Raw genomic sequence first — 18489 nt, forward strand, 5'->3', positions numbered from 1 at the left:
TGTCCGTCTTTGGCTCCTGAGAGAAATGACATCGAGGTGCCAAGTCAGACATGCTCTTCTCACTTAACTCTGTGACCTGGCTTACATGTGTCATCACTGCTAAAGCTTCAACGTCACTGAACCCTCAACCAAGCGGCTCCTGACCAAGATGGAAGGACAGCACGTGGGAAAGAGAACGGGAGGGGCAGGGAGGGATGCGCTGGATGTTACGAAGGATTATGCTGGGGGCTGTCTATCTGGACCTGGGTTATAGTTATCTTTATTCACATTTTATTTTTTTCTATGCTACATTGTCTCCTTTTGAGTTTTTGTTTCTAAGATATTACAATTTATTTTCAATGTTTTTTGTTTTCCTTTGGCTTAACAGCACATGCTATGTCCCCTGCCAACATTTCTGTCTCAGGTCTCCAGTGAGGGTTTAAAAGAGCGACGCTCTGTCAGCTTCGATTTTCCGGGAGAGGCGGGTTTTACACCAGCCTTCCTTTCGGAGTCCTGAGCTATGAACCCCTGTGTTCCGGAAATGCTTCTTCACAGTCTGCACAAACCCGGCACCCAGATATTAAAATAGTGATGTTGACGTTCTACTTGATTTAGAGTACACATTTTTCACAAAAGCCATGTCTCCTGCCAGCTTTAAGTTACGTTTATTTTTGTAAACTCTCTAAAAGGACAGAAAAGTGCCTAGAATGGTGGGCTCTGTTTAGTTCAGGACTCTGACCTTCGATTTTTTTTCCAGGGGGAGGGTGCAGGGACCAGTTCTGTCCTCCTAGAGTACCGTCAGCCCGTCTTTCCCCGACAGGGGCCAGGCAGGTACTGTCCGAGCTCAGGAAGGGTGGACCGACTGAAATGACGAGGACTGGGTCCAGTTCTCACCTCTACTGAATCGCAGTCATTTTCAGAGACCCCAGGAGCGGTGCGCGGGGAAGGCGCCTGCACTTAGATCTCCCGTGGCCGCCAGAGCAATGCCCTTGAACTTGAATTCATTTCACTCTAGAGAAAGAGCTAAGAATGAGACAGTAACGGAAGTAAAACCCAAACAATCTGGACTGATTAGGAGAAGGTCAGTCCAAATTTGTGTCCACTCTACATCGTTTCATTAGAAAGGACGTAAGGGAACTCTGAAGCTTTGGCACTTTTGAGAGCACGGAGCCACTGGGACTCAGCTAACAACGGCTCCCGGGGTGCTCGCTTTAATGAACACGGTAGAAAGCCTAATCCGTCCTGTATCTGTTAGGATGCTTCTAGCTGGACCGAAGAGAAACCTACAGAGAAGTGGCTTACACATAAGGCACGCGTGTCAGGCCATGTGACACAAGTCTGGAGGCCTCCTGTGTAATGGGAGCTTGCAGGGTCGGCCGGCTCAGCAGCTCAGTGGAGCCACCGGGACCCGGTTCCTGGCATCGCCCTGCCCACCTCCCCCTGCACACTGACTTCTGGCCTCAGGCTTGTTTCCTCACGGTCTCAAGATGTTTGGCTCTGCTCTGGGTGGCACGTCGAGACACATGAAAGCTGACGAGAAGAAGAGAGAGACTTTCTCTCCCCATGCCTTTCTCAAGGAGTGAGAGTCCTTCCCAGGGGCCCTCCCGAAATGGACCTCACGTGTCTGCCTCGTCCGTGTCAGGAGCTGGGAGAGGCAATGGGGCTTTGCTGGCACAGACCTGCCAGCATCTGCATCTGGTGTCTGGAAAGGGGCACAGGCCCTTCTGAATTGTGTGCCTGGCACCCGAGATAGGCTTGTTGTCTTAGCGAGGAACAAGGCGAGGACTGGGTAGGAGGTAGGTAGCTCTAGGGTCTGCGCACGAATCTCCCGTCTTCGTGATGGGACTGCCCGTCCTCCGACCTTCGCCTGGCTCTGGACGCTGTCCCCTCAGAGCCCCTCCAGAGTCTGGAGCCATCAGTTACTCGTTCCCCCTCTTCTGGGTAGGCTGACCCTCTCCCTTCACTCGTGTCCTCCTGGCTGGATGGTGCACAGGCCGGAACCAGCGGTTATAACCAGAACCTCCCTCCCTTGGCAAGTCCGTCTTTCCCAATCCTTGGAGGGAGGGTCTCTCCTCTCCCCACTCTTGTCCATCCCGTCCCTCTCCTCGGCCCCTCCTGGCTTCTGTCTACAATGATGTGGAACAGCTGTCGACCTCATGCCCCCAACCCCCCCACTTCTGCGTTCTCACTGCACCTGGCCTTTCCCCTGCAGCCGCTGTGTTTGGCTGTTCCCTTTTCCTCCAAGACCCACCGGCTCTGCATTTTCCTTCCTTCTATCTGTCTGGCCACTCAACTCTATTCTTTTTTTCTGAAGAGTTTATTTAATTTTTTAAAAAATATTTTTATTTATTTATTTGAGAGAGAGTGAGAGCTAGAGAGAGAGAGAGAGTGAGCGAGAGCACACTCCCCACTGAGCAGGGAGCACAATGCAGGGCTCGACCCCAGGACCCTGAGATCAGAACCTGAGCCGAAGGCATACACTTCACCCACTGAGCCACCCAGGTGCCTGTAGAGAGTTTATTTTTTAAGTCATCTCTCCACCTAACATGGGGCTCAAACTCACAGCCTGGAGATCAAGAATCACATGCTGTCCCAAGTGAGCCAGCCGGTGGCCCATTCTCATTCTTCTCGGCAGACCTCCGGTCCTCCGCTTGGCATGGAATGCTGGAGGTCTACCCGGGTCAGGTCAGGCCGGTGATTGCTCTACATCTTCTCCCCAGACAGAACTCTCCATCACTATGGCGGCAGTCTCTCTGCAGGTCTCTTTTCTGGGGTCCAGATGTACACACAGTCACACACAGGTAGACACACACATGCGTCTATACACACTGCATCCAGACACACACACATCCAGAGAGACACACCCCAGGAGCTGACATCCCCTGCTAGATGTTCTGAGACACTAATTCAGCACGGCAGGAATGCGAGACTGTCCTTCCATACCGTCCGCACACGCTGCTCTCTCCCTGTCTCAGTGGCTGTGTGACACGCGTCCATCCCGTCAGACAAAAAACAAACTCAGAGATGTTCCCGGGACTGACTGCTTCAGCCCTTCTGCACCCAGACCACCTGAAAACCTGCAAGTTTTACCTCCTCTGAGTGTGTCTGGAAGGGCCCATCCTCTCTGTCTCAGCACCATCCCTCCGGCCGTGGCTACCACCGTCCCTGGCTAGATTACCGTGACCGCTCGCAGGCCGACAACCCCCCACGCCCCTCAGTCTCAGCGCGTCGTCCCGCAGGAAGACCACCACATGCCCTCCCCTTTGTCTGCAATATTCTTTCTTTAATCTCTTATATATTAAGGATTTCATCCCTCATATTTCAAGTTGTAGGCAGAGCAGAGGAAACGTTCCATGGTCTCCTGTGTTGTTCAGGCCCATGGCAGCCCATTTAGCTCCCTGAGTCCCTCTTACAAAGCATATCACAGTTGAGGTTTTGTACTTAATTGTGTGACTTAATTAACGTTTGTCTCCCCGTGTGGCTGAGCTGCTCGGGGGCCACACTGGTTTGCATTCTCCGTCACCATCCTGGGTCAGGACCGCGGGGCCCCTCATTCTGTGTTTGTTGCTGAATAAAGGAACGAAGCAAGCGTTGGCATCGGCGACCCTGTGAGAGAATGTGCTTGTCATGTTTGTTTCTTCCTGTGGTTGGGGCAGGCCCTACGTCACGGTTACTTTTCTGTGTGGACCGCAGGACGGCAGTGCTCATGCAGGCTCTGAGTTTTTGGAACATTTGGACAGCCGAGGTCCGGGCTAGGGGGACCATGTGGACCACACGTCCACCCAGCCCCAGACTCAGTCTTGCACCTTCCAGGCTCAGCTGGCAGGAGCTGTGGGTCCTTAGGTCTCCTCATGGGCACCCACCATGGCCGTTTGCTGGGAGACTCCTCCTCCGCCCACTTGAACTCAGGTACGGCTTCGCAGCCCTCACTGATGATGCGTGGGCGGCTGTCATGGGCCGCACGTCTGGGCAGAGGCGTTGACAGCCACACTGTCCCTCTGACTCTGAAGCCATGGAACGCAAGGAGTTGACGTCTATCGGTCTGGCGTCCTGGGTGACGGATGAGCAGGGGACCCCCTCGCCAGCCCGCAGTGGACACGGGGCGCGTCTACCCTGACGGGCACAGAAATACGGTGATGTCGCTCTGAGGGACCCTTTCTTTCTTAGCCACAGGACCATGTGACTTTCTCCTCGTGGAGAGTACCCAGGGCAGCAGTTAAACACAGCTCACTGCTTTTTGCTGACAAGTCACAAAACCTGGGACATGATGCCCACGGACACGAGGTGGCCCGCCGTGTGAGGAGTGGGACTGCCCGGGCTGTGGCGGGCCAGGCTTGAAAGCAGGGGAGGAGGGCTCTGACTGGGGTCCCAGCGGCACGCGGAGGACCACAGGCATCTGCTACCCACTGATAAGAGGCCTCTGGAGGGATAATCCGCTCCTGTTTACGCGGAAGGGGCTGCTAGTGTTTTTCCTGAACGATGTCCCCGACAATTTCATTCAATAGGTTAGCATTTCGGTAAGTGGAGCAAAGGTAAAAATGCAGGTCAGGGAGGGTGGAAAAACCAGCCACACTTTCAGCTCCGTCCACAGAAGCAGTCCACAGAGCTCTGCTCTCCACCCCCTTTGCTCCTTTCCCGGGGTTTGACATCGCTCGACCGCCACTAAAGCCGCCGTGTGTTTTCTCTCCAGACACCCGCGGAGATAGTCAAGGAAGATGAAGAGATACCTCATAGCTGCCCTGATTTTGAAAGCCGCAAGGTGAGCTCAGTCCACTTTTATTTTGTATCTGGTGCTGTGGGTGGAAGGCGCCTCCTTATCCTGTTAGCATGTTGGGTGGAGCTCTCGTTTGATGAAGAAGGAATCAGAGAGCCCAGTGCTTCCCAGAACACGGATCAGCATGGAGGTAGAAACCTAGCGTGCTTCCCAGACAGGCTGTCCCTTAGATCTGGTCTCTCGGGTGCCAGAAATCATGTGAGTAGTTTTAATGGCTCCTCTGCTGGTCCTAATTACCTCTTACTGTGCTTCCAGTCACAGACTGAAAAACTGTTTTCCCAGCAACTTTCAAGGTGTATTTTTAGCGGGAGCGTCGGGAGGGGAAGAGCAGCAGGTGTGTAGGTGTGTAGACGTCTGCCGACACCACGGACGTTCTGCTTTGGGGACGCTGGTGTTGTGTAATAGCTGGTGTTGTCGGGGAAGCAGGGACGTGGGGCACGCTCCACGGATGGCAGCACGAGCCAGCCCCGCGGACCGGGCTGCGTGGTGTCTGCATCTGCTCCGTCCTCCCCCAGATGCTGAGCTGTGCCTTCCAAGCAGGAAGCACCTTCCTGGGGTGCATAACCTCTGACATGAGGTGACGAGTCTATCTGAAGTATGTGTACTGGGAAAACATAACTTAATTTTTTAATTTGCAGAATATTTGGCAATTCAAGCTAATTAACATATCCACCACAGATAGTTATAATTTCCTTTTTTGGGGGGGACAGATGTGTACGAGCAGGGGGACGGGCAGAGGGAGAGGGAGAACCAGGCTCCCCGCTGACCAGGACCCTGAGATCATGACCTGAGCTGAAATCAGGAATCAGACGCTCACCAGACGGAGCCGTCCAGGCACCCCTCTTGTTTTAAACTGTTTGGCCCCAGGCAGGAGGTTGTGTGATAAGTGTGGGGTATCAAGTGTGAGTCTCTTCTAATGCTGAAGCCTCCCGAGCTATAAGGAAACTTGGGGATGCAGCAGCCTTGTGAGCCATTCCTTTTCTGCTCGTAAACGTGCTCCCCATTTAGAAACAGAGGGAAGCGAGCCCGGAGTGTAGGTGGAAGGGGTTGGGGCTACGCCGAGCTGTCGCCTGCTTCTTGCCCACCTTGGGAAGGGTGCTTGGGGGGAAGGAAGTTTGTTCGGGTTTCTCACCAGCAGTGGGGGTTGTGATGTGAACCAGACGGTCGCAGGGAATGCGCTTCAAACAATTCTCTTTCCCTTCCTCCTGTTCTTTTGGTTTGGAAGTTGTTTTCCGTGAATGCACACGTGACTGGGAGGACTTGGAGATGAGGAGGAAAGAGAAGATTTCGTTGCCGTGGTGTCGGAGTGAGAGCGTGTTCTGAGCGTCCGTCCTGGAGCACGGGGAACAGTGACACAAGAGCTCCTGCCTGCACGGGCGGAGGAGCGGAGAGGGACACTCGTGTGCTCAGGCATGGAGTAACCTATGGCCGTATTTCTGCAGGAAGAGGGCACAGGCGTCGTGATGACAGTGACTTTGTGCAGCAGCCAGAGTCCCTGGTGTGGTCTGGCCACTGAGGCTTGTCATGGTGCCTTATTGACTCGCTGTGTGAATCTGCTGGGGCCTCTGGGAGTGTCCGTGGGTGTTAGTGACTTGGCATCCATCCGTACATTTAGTTTGTTAGAGTGAATCAAAGTGTCTTTCTTAACGCATTATCAGAATATTCGCAACCCCAAGCACCTGGATTTTAACCGTCTGGTTTTGCCACCTCAGCTTCCGGGGAAAGATGGTGACACGGAGCAGCGGACGCCCCATTCTCTCTTGTCTGGACATTGGTGACGTGCGGTGGGCCGCGAGTTCTGGGGAGAGCAGCCCCCCCGTTTGCTGAGCGTTTGCTGTGCTGGGTGCTGCGCTCGTCCCTGCTGCTGGGGCCCGCCTCGCCGCACACGCACACTTCAGCAGGCGTCAGCACCCAGCTTTGTAGACCCAGAAGCAGGGAGATGGGCGAGAACGTGCGTCCCCTGCCCCCGCCCTGTAGTTAGGGAGTGGGGGAGCTTGGGTTTGAATTCGGCTGTGAATGATCAAGGCTGTGTTTCCTCCTGTGTAGTGAGCCATATGCTGGTTGTGCCTAATTTCTCAGCAGAGCTGTTTCCCGTGCTGGGCTCCATGGTCTGTTCCCAGCGATGGCAGGTGTCGCGGCAGGTGTCGCGCTACTCACGGCCAGAAGAGCCTCCCTGCTCTGACGTCCCCACGGCGCCATCTTTGCTTCCCGCGTGATCCTAACAGGACTTCCCTGTGTCTTTTCCTTATTGGCATGAAACGCCTCATGGAGTTGAAGGGTTTTGGCCCTGAAATCTAGCCCGTGTTTCTGAGGGATCGGAAGGAGAGCAAGCGTGTTATGTGCACTGTAACAGCTCATAGTAATAGCAAAGAAACGACATCTAGTGAACGTTTCCTGCGAGAGGCCAGTTGTCCCTCCTGTGCCCGCTGTGGGTTCCTTGGGTGGGGGTGAGCGTGAGGCTTGGTGTCACGTGTCCTTCACTGTGTCCGGGACCGTGCCTTGATGCAGTAGGGGTCTCGTGACCATTTGCGGATTTGCTCTGAGCTCCTGTGGCTACGGTGCTTAAACTTAAGTCTGTTATCCTGGGGTAAAATGAAAGTGACCTTGCAAAGTTGTAAGACAGCGTATCATTGTGCACATTATTTTTAAAATATAGATTCCTGTTGTTTGATCGTAAGAGTTTCTGTTATCTAAATTTTTTTGTAGTAAAATATGTGTATGTAAAACACTTAGCACTTGCCATTTTGACCATTTTTAAGAGTGCCTTTCAGTGGCATGAAGGCCTTCTGCAGCGGCGTGCGGCCATCAGCACTGTCGTGTGCAAACACCGTATCGTCCTGAGCAGAATCTCGGGGTGCATTGAGCACGGGGTCATCATTGCTACCTCCCCCAGCCCCTCTCTGCGTCCATGAGGAAGGTCTGGGGCGGGAGGAGCTCTGTATGTGTCGGCGTCAGGGTCAGACGCGGCTCTCTTCCGGCCCAGAGAGTGTGGACAAGGGTTTGTTTGGTCATGATGCACGTTTCTGGCCCAGACGGGGATGACATCAGGAGCGGAAGTAGAACTAGAGCCAGGCTTTCATCGGACACCTCTTCATCCTCAGAACGCCTTACACACGTCATTTCTGCGGATGATCCCTGACACGTCGGTAATACTGTCCCCTTAAAGAGCGACACCAACATTAACGCATCTGAAGGGCTCAGACAAGTGAACTAATCAAGACGGAGTGTGTACTTTCTAGCCAGATGCTCACGGCACACTGTTGTCGTTGAACTGGAGGCTTGAGAACCGTCCGAGGGGAAGAGCCCACCAGCACACACATTAGTCACATGAAGCAGAAACAAGGGAGGCATCTTTGGCGGCTGATGCGCAGTCGATGCTCTGGTGTGGCGGGTGCAGGGAAGCGGGAAGCGGGACCTGCGCGCGGGTCTGAAGGCGGGGGCGGGGCCCTCAGGTGAACACCCCTGCGGCAGCCGAGAATATGGTGTGTCCTGTTCCAAACACAGCAGAACAGGACACACCATATTTGCTGAGAAGGGCGTGAGAACGACTCGGGAGAGGAGAGGTGTAGCCTGATGAACCAGGCGGGGAAAGGGGAGGAGCGAGGCAGGTTGGAGCCGGAGAGGAAGCCCTGCAGGGTCTGGACGACAACCAGGAAAGTGAGGGGGGAGGACAGGTGTGTTTCACACGGTCCTTCTTGCAGATGGTTGATTACTGTATTTTTTTAATAATAGGAAAAAGAAGATGAAAGTCCTTGCGAAGATAGTGACAGGAAGGTTTGTATCAACAAATTCTGTAATTCTTGTGTTTTGTGTTCTGAAGACAGACCTAACAGGAGAATCAGTGGATTCCAAAATCTTGCCAGGCGCTTTTTTAGGAATATGACCTCGATTTTGCCGTCATGCACTGTAGCTCTGCTCCCACAGAGAGGAAGCAAACTCAGAGGAAGGGAAACACGGTTAAGACATTTCAGATAGGTGGGCAGATCCACCTGAAGGGCAGATAGGAAGAAAGCAGGAGGGCCAAGCCTCCCCTCGAGTCGTGTGTTAGGGAGCGCCCTCCAGAAGCCAGCCACAAGCAGTCACCTGCAGATGCTCACTTGGGCTTCCGGGAAGCCCTAAAACTTGCACCTTTGGGCCCTGACCCTTGGGCTGAGGATGGATGTGTCAATGCGTGGGGCCACAGGAGGAACACAGGCTCCCCAGAGCCGTGCCACTCGTAGCCCCCCAGGAGGGTGTGGCTCTGTCTGGATGGTTGGCCCCACGTGGCAGGCAGGGACACGTTCATCTCCACGGTCCTGTCCTCCTGGCAGTATCTCTGTCCCTTGCAGAATCAAAGTCTCACTACTGGGGCACCTGGGGACGGGTGGCTCAGTCCATTAACCTTCTGACTCTTGATCTCAGCTCAGGTCTTGATCTCAAGTTGTGAGTTCAAACCCCATGCTGGGCTCCGTGCTGGGAGCAGAGCCTACTTAAAAAAAAAAAGGTCTCACTATTATTTGTTGGATGATTAAGTGACTGTGATGATTTTTTCAGAGTATGCAAGACTTTATTTACTTATTCCTTAGTTCATGTAGACTCCTCGTCACTCCATGGAAAACTTGGGCCAGAAATGCTAGTATTTGGGAAGGTTACCTAATCAAAACCAGCATGGAATTACCTAATCAAATCCAGCCGGGATTTGACATGAGATCAACCTGCAGTAAATGCTCTGTCCACCACTTCCCCCATGTGACCCTCAGGACAATGCTGTAGAGAATCAGAGTTCAGTTTCTTCCTGTGAAGTTTGATGGTTTATTTATAGCAAAATCAACTTTCAGGATAGAGATAACATGTACGAAATGTGCTCGATGTTATGATTTTTATTTATGCTCTCCAAGATAACTGAGTTGTAAAAGAATCCTCACAGCGCTGGGGTAGGGTGCACACATGAGCTACAGTACCATCTACAAATACACATGTCACGTGCAGATGTGTGCTAGGCCACGTGGAAGCAGACGCGCCTGTCTCTGGCAGATGTGCAGGAAGTCAGGCAGAAACGGATGCACCTGCAGCATGCGGATGGGCACGTGGCCACATGTAAGCACTGTATTCCTGTCCTAGTTCTCCTGTAAACTTTCGAAGTGCCCCTCAGTAAGTTTACTTCTCTGCACTTCATTAACCCAGTCAACAATTTTTTACTTATTTATAGGTTTATGTACCTCAAAAAAACTGATCGAGAAAATGGGTTTGCAAGTTCTTGAAAAGTGCAACATATCTGTGTTTAAAACAGCATTTGCAGTATTTTTAAAAAAGGTTTTATTTATTTATTTGACAGAAAGACAGAGATCACAAGTAGGCAGAGAGGCAGGCAGAGAGAGGGGTGGGGGAACAGGCTCCCTGCTGAGCAGAGAGCCCGATATGGGGCTCGATCCCAGGACCCTGGGATCATCACCTGAGCCGAAGGCAGAGGCTTAACCCACTGAGCCATCCAGGCGCCCCTGTTTGCAGTATTTTAATGAAAGTGTTTTTCAGTTGGAAGTCAGACACTTGGCCATTCCCACTTGTATCTCTCTCATTACAATCAGTGTCATCAATTTTCTTATCTTGAATTCCATCCCCTGCAATGCTCAGCAACCGTCTCGTCTGCACTTTGCTGGGAAAGCAACCATGGGTGTTCGGGGAGATGTCCCCCTGAGCTCAGACAACATTCTCTCAGACTTTAGTGTCAAGTAACTCTTTGAAAAATATATTGTTTGTTTGGCGTATGTGTTCCTTGCTCTCAGTCTGACCGTGCTGGTAAAGAGGATGGAGTGAAGAGGGCAAACTCCGGACACAAGTAAGCTGTGTCTGGGGTGCAGTTTCCTGCCCTGAGCCTCAGGTTCCTTATGTGCAAAACTGGGATGACTTCCAACCTGTGAAATCCGTGTAAAGATTAGAAATAGCCATGAAGTGTCTTCTCCCGTGGGTAAGGAGTAAGTTATAGGGGTAGTTATTCTCCCCTCTAACTGTGATTCCTACCGAGGTTAAAGCCTTTAGAAGGAGGCATTCTGTTTTATTTCTATTTTGACTTTTCTTTCTTCTTTTAAAAAATATTTTTTTTTTGAGAGAGAGATTGAGAGAGAGAGAGAAGGGGGAAGAAAAGAGGAAGAGCAAGAATCTCAAGCAGACTTTACAACTAGTGTGAAGCCCGACCCTGTGCTGATCCCACAACTCTGAGATTATGACCTGAGCGGATATAAAGAGCCAGACATTTAACTGATTGAGCCACTGGGTGCCCCTATATTTTCATTTTTCTTACTACCAGGGACACACAGTGCCTTACTCACTGTTGGCATTAATTATTTTGAAAAACTGAATTTTCTTCTACGATATCCCGTGTTTAAAAATCAAGGCTACTTTATCAAATTATAAAAATCATGTTTGTTATAGAATTATTAATACAGTTAAAAACAGTAAAAACATTGAATTCTTCTACTTAGAATCTATTTCCACTTTTGTGTGTATTCTTAAGGGCTATTTTCCATTAACTTTTTTACATCGTGTCTTAAAGGGATCATGACTTTCCTGATAATAAAAAAATTATTTTAATTAATACTACAAATCAATATTTGGGGTATTTTCAGTATTTTAGGGTTTTTCTTAGTCAGAATGTTGATTTTACTTATTAGAAATAGATTTGAACATTTTTGATAAGAGGTGTCACTCACATTAAGAAAACCCCAAACCACCAACAAGACAACATATGAATTGTGCTTATGTGGGCTTCCCCTAGAGTGATGTTACAGGTTGCCTTTTGGGTATTGTCTGTTTTGAACCTTGGTTCTCACGCCAGGATCAAAAAAGACAATTTCATTTCTCTTTCACTGGAATAAATGTTCCATTTGATTTCTCATTTGGTATCTTTTATTATTGGGTGTGAAAACTTGAGAGGCTTAAGAAAACAGAAGGAATAATTTACCCGGCGATACATTTAAAAATGCAGAATAAAACAAACCATGAAACCAGATGTTGAATTATTCCATCCTGCATTAGACTGATAGTAAGTCTCTGAAAGTCACCAAAGAACATTGGGAATGCTGTAGGGGGCATTTTGGTGGCTTTGTTTAGGGTATTTGTTTCGGTAGAGCATTTTAGGGTATCACAAGGACATACGGGTCCCCTATATTTAGAGGCATTGAGACAGGTTGCTATAGTGACAAGTTCCAGGTGCAGGATGTGTAAGATGATGAAATGATGACTGTAACATTTTTTCCTCAAGAGCTTCAAATATCAAGCATAAAGTGACTAATAATAAGTGTGTAATAACAAGTAAGATTTTGAGCACATGTACTCATCGATATATAAAATGGTCTCATCTTTTTGAGGGGCACTCTGTGTGTTTCATGATCATGTGATGTGTGATGAGATCGAGCCAGGGTCCCACCGAATGGGTGGTCATGGCCACCGTGACCAACACCTCAGAACTGTGGAGCTTTCTGTGTTCAGTGCCGTCAGTGAGACAGAAAAGTAGCAGATTGTGTCTGCCTTTGAGGCATTTATATTGTAGCCCATTGGAAAACAAGAAAAAATTTTATCACACAACGTAGGACTAGGACTTATGCCTGTTAGTGACTGAACTTATTCCTTGAGATACACGTAAACTTTTATGTGTCTGCATGTCACCTGCTCTAATAACCTCTTGATGTCTGCAAAAGGAAACATTCTGAATGTCAGGTGAGCTTTGGGAGTCCGCTGGGCAGACTCCGGCGTGCTGAAGCGTCAGGCCCCGTTCTGTGCGCAGGCCGTCCGCTCTCGCTAGGACTAGAACACGTGGCTCAGGGGCCCGGCTCCTGTCTTCTGCACAACGAGGTGCTGACGTGCTTTGGCAAGTAAATTGTGTGATCTTCCTTCCCCAGGGAAGCGACGTTGACAGTGAGGGCAGTGAGAAGAAGCGGGGCCCAGCCGTGGGGAATCAGCTGCAGATGGTCGGCGACGGTCAGAGGACGCCTGTCTGTACAGGTGTGAGCTCTTCTGTGGGGAGCTGGTGCTGTGTCCCCTGCAGCGGGGGGCTGGCCCCAGCTTCTTCTGAACGAATGCTGTACTGTGTGGCACGGATTCTCATACTTAACCTCTGAGCTTACGTTTCTGGCCCGGTTTCCAGTCTCTCCCCAGTGCCAGACTTCATCTGGTTCAGCAGTCACCTCCTCCAAGACGCGTCTGAATTGCCCGTCTGGTCACAGTGTTCTCCACTTCCAGCGCCTGTGCTGGCTGTTGTAGTACGTCATTTCCCCGGCTGTCCCCAGTTATTTTGTGTGTGCTTTCAGGTTTTCAGTAACTCCCTGCTCCATGCCTTCTGTTCATTTTTCCCTAATGAAGAGTCAGCCCCTTGGGTAGGGGTGTACATCCTGCTCAGAGCCTCCCTTCCTTACCCACCAAGGAGCACTGCTTGTTCAAAAAATTCCTCACCAAACAGTCCTGGGAATTTGAGGACGAGAATTTGGCAGGAGAGAGAGGTTTGGCCTTCTTCTAGCTTCCGGTCTTCAGTGTTTATGTTGTTGAAAAGTTGGAAATTTCAAATCACAATATGAATTTGGGTGAAGTCATAAGAAAATTAAAAAACAAAACAGAATGAAACAGTGAGTAATTTTGGTCCCATAATTATAGAACAGGAGTTAGGTATCATTGATACATGTGAGCTTATTTTCTTAAAAAGGAGAGTCATGTTCTATTTTCTTTTCTGGTTTTCTTGTCATTTTGACTCCACCCCAAATGCTACTGTGCTTAGACATTCATTGAGAATCAAGTCTCACAGGACAGGAGGTTTGGAAAGAAACGGGCAACTTCCCCTTGCAAGCTCCCCCACTCTTTGTGGTCACTGAGGCTGGAAACAGTGGTCCTCATGCCTACAAGATCAGATAAGAAAAGTGAGTACTTAGATACATCACTAGCTATAAAACGAGTGACAGAACAGTGAGACCTTTTAAAAAATAATCAAAGTAATGGTTTATATCACCTGACATAAATCATAGTTAAATGATTTAACGTATTTAATACATGCTAAGCTCAGAGCATGAGGCATCTTCTTTCGCGTGTGGCTACCGCTGGACACACTGCTTAAGCATCTTGTTTCGGTAAATGGGTGTGCGAACCTGGAACCATGATTCGCTCCCGTATGCTCGATCAGTCCGTCAGGAGAGGGTTTTCATTTAATTAACATTGTCAGAGATGCCAATGAAACCAGGGAGTTTTTGATCTAGCATTGTCTCTGACTCAGGGTTTTTTGTGACAAAATGAAAACGGCATTGATTCTTTCATTGATTTTTGAAATTCATTGCCTGCCCAGTATCTTTACCATTTTTTTCTTCTTTATTATCTTGATACCATTCTGTCACTACTGCTAAGTATTTTATTGCTTCCTTGAGAGATGAGGTTCATATCGATCAACACTGAAGTCGCAAAAGCTAAGTGTAAGTCATCAATAATGCTAAGTGGGGTATGGTGAATTAACTATTAAGTAATGAAATTTTTAGAGAATTACATGGTTCTAGAAAAATAAGGCTTGGCTTCCTCTATGCATAGGAGATGCATTTGGATTTAAACAAAAAGAGAAATTTGCACTTTAAAACAGTGGAGATGATTTATCTTCACCTATATATATATTTTCACTAATAAAACATAGTGTATGGAATATGTGTTTTATAATAGGATGACCCATGGGCTCCACTGAAACACTTCTGTTGAATTCATGCAATTTTAGAAATCCTGGGTAGGGACCTGGAGGGCGAGGTGTAAGGCTTCGTTCCATCTGGAGAAGCAGCACGTGAGCGAGAATCAGTGTCGTAGGAAAAATAAGCCTGGGCTATAGCTAACAGTGCCGTATTGTTTTTTTTTTTTTTTAAAGATTTTATTTATTTATTTCATAGACAGAGATCACAAGTATGCAGAGAGGCAGACAGAGAGAGAGAAGGGGAAGCAGGCTCCCCGCTGAGCAGAGAGTCCGATGCGGGGCTCGATCCCAGGACCCTGGGACCATGACCCGAGCCAAAGGCAGAGGCTTAACCCACTGAGCCACCCAGGCACCCCAACAGTGCCGTATTGTTTACTCAAGAGCAGATCTTACCTGTTCCTACCATATGTGCAAAGCCGGTGTCTGTGTGAGATGGATGTGTTCATGACCTTGTCTGCAGTCCCCGCTGCACAGGGACACTCCTTAAACACCACGATGTCTTGCCACCTGAATACATGGTTCTTACTTGTCCATCGTACCTCAGGGCAGCTAGGAAGAGACCAGCAGGTGCAGGCCAGTTTTTTCTATTGCCTTCTGTCTGGGAAGCGTCCACACTTTGCTCCCGCTCCGTGGGTGGCCTGCCCGTCCCTGACCCTCTCCCAGCCGTGTGAGCAGCAGGCAGACTTCCTTCCAGCAGCTGCCTCCGGGGCAGGACTGCTCCTGGCTCCCTCCGGCTCCCAGCTGGTCCCGGTGTGTCTCGGGTGTGTCTGCTACCCTTGTCTACCCTTGTCGCTGTGCAGGGAGGAAGGGAGGACGGAGATGCCCAGCTCGTCCTCAGCCCGCGCTGGGCTGCTCACGTAGTCATCTGTTTGCTCATTCAGCAGCTGTCTACATTGCTGTCTGTTACAGAAAATCGATTACTAGCTGATGGACAAAACTCTTCTTTGGACCCATCTGCTCGGACATAGACAAGAACAGAGCCAGGATTTTGCTGCGAACAAACTCTTAATTAAAGGCATCAGCAGAGGAAACTCCTGTGGGCTGAGAGCAAAGAGTCATATAGAACTTATAATGCATGAGCAGCAGAAACAGGACCCAAGAGAGGGTCTTTCTGCGTTCCGTGAGGTGGTCCCCTCCGCGGTGAGCCTAGCTCCAGAATGGGGGCCACAAGACCCGTTTCTGTTCTCCGTGGGTGGTCTTCTTCTCACACTGCTGCTGGCCTCAGGTGGGCAGGGCTTTTGTTTTTATTTTTTAGATTTATTTACTTATTTTAGAGAGAGAGAGTCGGGTGGGGGGAAGGGCAGGGGGAGAGGGAGAGAAACAGACTCCCCACTGAGTGTGGAACCTGATGCGGGGCTCAGTCCCACAAGACATGACGTCAGCCGAAACGGAGTCAGATGCTCACCAGATGGCGCCACCCAGACATTAAAATATCACCGCATAGCACACGAACATCACAGTCACAAAAGGAAAGCATTTTATTCAGGTTTACTTGGTTTTCCATGTGAGTGATAGAGATGCTGTCTATAACTTTTAAAATGTATGAATTATTCTTAATTATGAAAATATACGTGGTCAATTTAGAACGTTTTGTATGTTGCCAAGCAGTCTGGAGTTTAGGTTTGTGTAGCACAGGGCCATAAATATAATTTTTGGACACAGAAAGTAGCGTTTTAAATTCTCATTTCTGGGAAAGTTTAATGAGAGATCTTTACTGGCTGTCTACACCACACTCCGGGAAGTCACTTTTAGGTGAATTTATTACTTAGTTACCCCAACTAATAGCCATATTTTGGAGGAAAAATATCTTCTCCCATGAGTAGATAAGAGAAAAGAAAATCAAAAAGAGGAAGAGGAAGGGAGCTGGAAGGTTTGTGGGCCCTTTGAACGGACAACGAGATTGTTCAGCCGCCTTTACTCTTGATTCCTCGTTCTCGTCTATGAACCTGGACGCTTTTCCCCGAGAGAAAGCAGAGAAGAGAAGTAGTCGGTACCTGTAACCTGTAGCCGTCCATGAAGCCACATGGTATCGAGTCAAGTTAAAGCATGTTTTTCATTCATCTTCGGGGTTTGTCTACATTTGGGACTGAAGGAGGAGGACCCGTGGCAGAGCAAAAACCTTCTATAAATAAAATTCATATTTTTGCTTGGAAATAGAATGAGTATAGGGAAAATAGTCCTTTTTTTTTGAACTTGTGATAAGTCAAAAAACAAGTTTATACCTCGCATTGAAATGTCTTAAATAATGCATTTCACAAATTGGTAAAGATCACGGGCGCAGAGTGCATGGGAATTTCAGCAAACTGTACTGCTATTTGGGGTGGAGTGAAAGGCTCCTCCATACCCCTCAGTTCCATCCTCAGAATCAGAAGCCTGTGCGACTGTCAACCTACTTCGTCACTGTTGTCCAAATGTGTGTCACGAGGTCTGCACACTTGCCACTGACTGACAGGCCTCATCAGGATACTGGATCTGTGGGATCTTAAAAGTGTGAACTGGGGTGTCTGGGTGGCTCAGTTGGTCGATCTCCTGGCTCTTGATTTTCGGCTCAGGTCATGATCTCAGGGTTGTGGGACTGAGCCCCATGTGGGGCTCTGTGCTCAGTGGGGGTCTGCTTGAGGTTCTCGCTCCCTCTGCTCTTCCCCGTGCTCGTGTGTGCACGTGTGCTCACTCTCTCTCTCTCAAATTAATAAATCTTAAAAAAAAAGTCTGAGCCAGAAGCACCCCAAGAAATGACTCTTCTCCAGTCCTTTCACGTTACTGAGGAGCAAATGGAAACGTCGTCTCCTTCTCTCAATACTGTGATTTTAGGAGATTTCCCCATTGCAACAGAACTGCCTGAAACCAATTCCAGATACCCAGAGAGGGTAGCCTCTGCGTTCAGAGCCTGTTGAGTTGCACAAGTCTCCGTGCAGTGTACAGAGACAGGAAGGTGTGGACCTTGTCATCGGAGCACGAGGGGCTGCTGTCCTGGGTCCTGCGGAAAGGCTGCAGCCCGTGGGGACGAAGTGTGCTTTGGCTCCTTGCAGGTTTGTTTGCTTTTCCTCAAGCCCTTGAATGCTTGGAGGGCTCAGCGGCATCTTTTGGAGACAATGATCTCGTCCAGATCTCCCTCTATCCGTTCTAGGACCGAGTCTTCTCTTTTCCAGCCTGTGTGTTTCTAAAAGTAAATGAAGGTGGCCCTTCCACAGCTCCTGGTAATTTTCTGGAACTCTGGGATGAGAGTCAGATATGGCGCCTCTGGGTGCCAGCGAGGCAGAGGAGACTGTTTCAGCCTGGAGAGACTCCTAGGACGGCCTCTTGCTCAGCATCCCTTTTAGTCAGACTACGGCTTTAAGCCCCAGAGGAAGAGACATCCCCTCGCTTCCTAAATGAGCCCAGTCTCCATCCTTCTCCAAAATTTCTTCTTTCTGCCACTCGTGAGGGTTTCTGTGCCTACAATTTCTGTCTGCCTTGTCAATGTTGTTAATCTTTCCCCTGCTCATGGATGTTTGTCCTGCTCCCCGGTAAGCAGAGGTGCCTGCTTTGAGACGTTGTCCTGGTCATCCAGCAGGCGGCTACGACGGTGGCCTCCAGCATGGCCATTGAGCAGGTGCACCCGGCTGTCTTCGTGTGCTGAACTAGAGCGCTCCTTCTCATTTGCTTTGTGCATAGCCCCATGTGAAGGGGGTTGCCGTTGCTGTCCGTGTCTGGTGTGCTGCATGAAATCGCTCCTCTCTGCCCCTGTCTCTCCTCGTTGGCCTCCCCGCTGCCTCTCCCGTAGCTGCTCCCCTGTGATGGATGGACTCAGCAAACATTTCTCACCTGCTGCCCCATCCTTCAATTTTTCTCGACACTGCATGTCAATCTCTTGGTCACCAAACTCCCGCATTCCGTAGCATGACACTCTCTAGTCCCAACAGCCTGTTGACTTCTCTCTGTTGACCGACCCCCAAGCAGAGACCTCACCTGTCATTCTGGGTCTCTCTGTTGCTTCCCTCATGGGGAGTTTACCCTGATGACTGGAATTATTTGAGTTGTGTTGACCTTCCCTTCTGGTCCCCCCTTCTGT

At 49.6% G+C, this 18489-nt stretch overlaps 1 protein-coding gene across 1 annotated transcript in view; it reads left to right on the forward strand.

Moving 5' to 3' along the window:
- The window catches only part of DCDC2C (doublecortin domain containing 2C), a 96448-nt gene that overhangs the window by 56942 nt on the left and 21017 nt on the right, over positions 1–18489 (forward strand). The window contains 2 exon segments of the mRNA XM_032867020.1: positions 4670–4738; positions 8486–8527. Coding sequence (XP_032722911.1) covers positions 4670–4738; positions 8486–8527 — 111 coding nt within the window.

This window comes from Lontra canadensis, unplaced genomic scaffold, assembly GCF_010015895.1.
Source record: "Lontra canadensis isolate GAN:19392208 unplaced genomic scaffold, GSC_riverotter_1.0 scaffold32, whole genome shotgun sequence".
NCBI lineage: Eukaryota > Metazoa > Chordata > Mammalia > Carnivora > Mustelidae > Lontra > Lontra canadensis.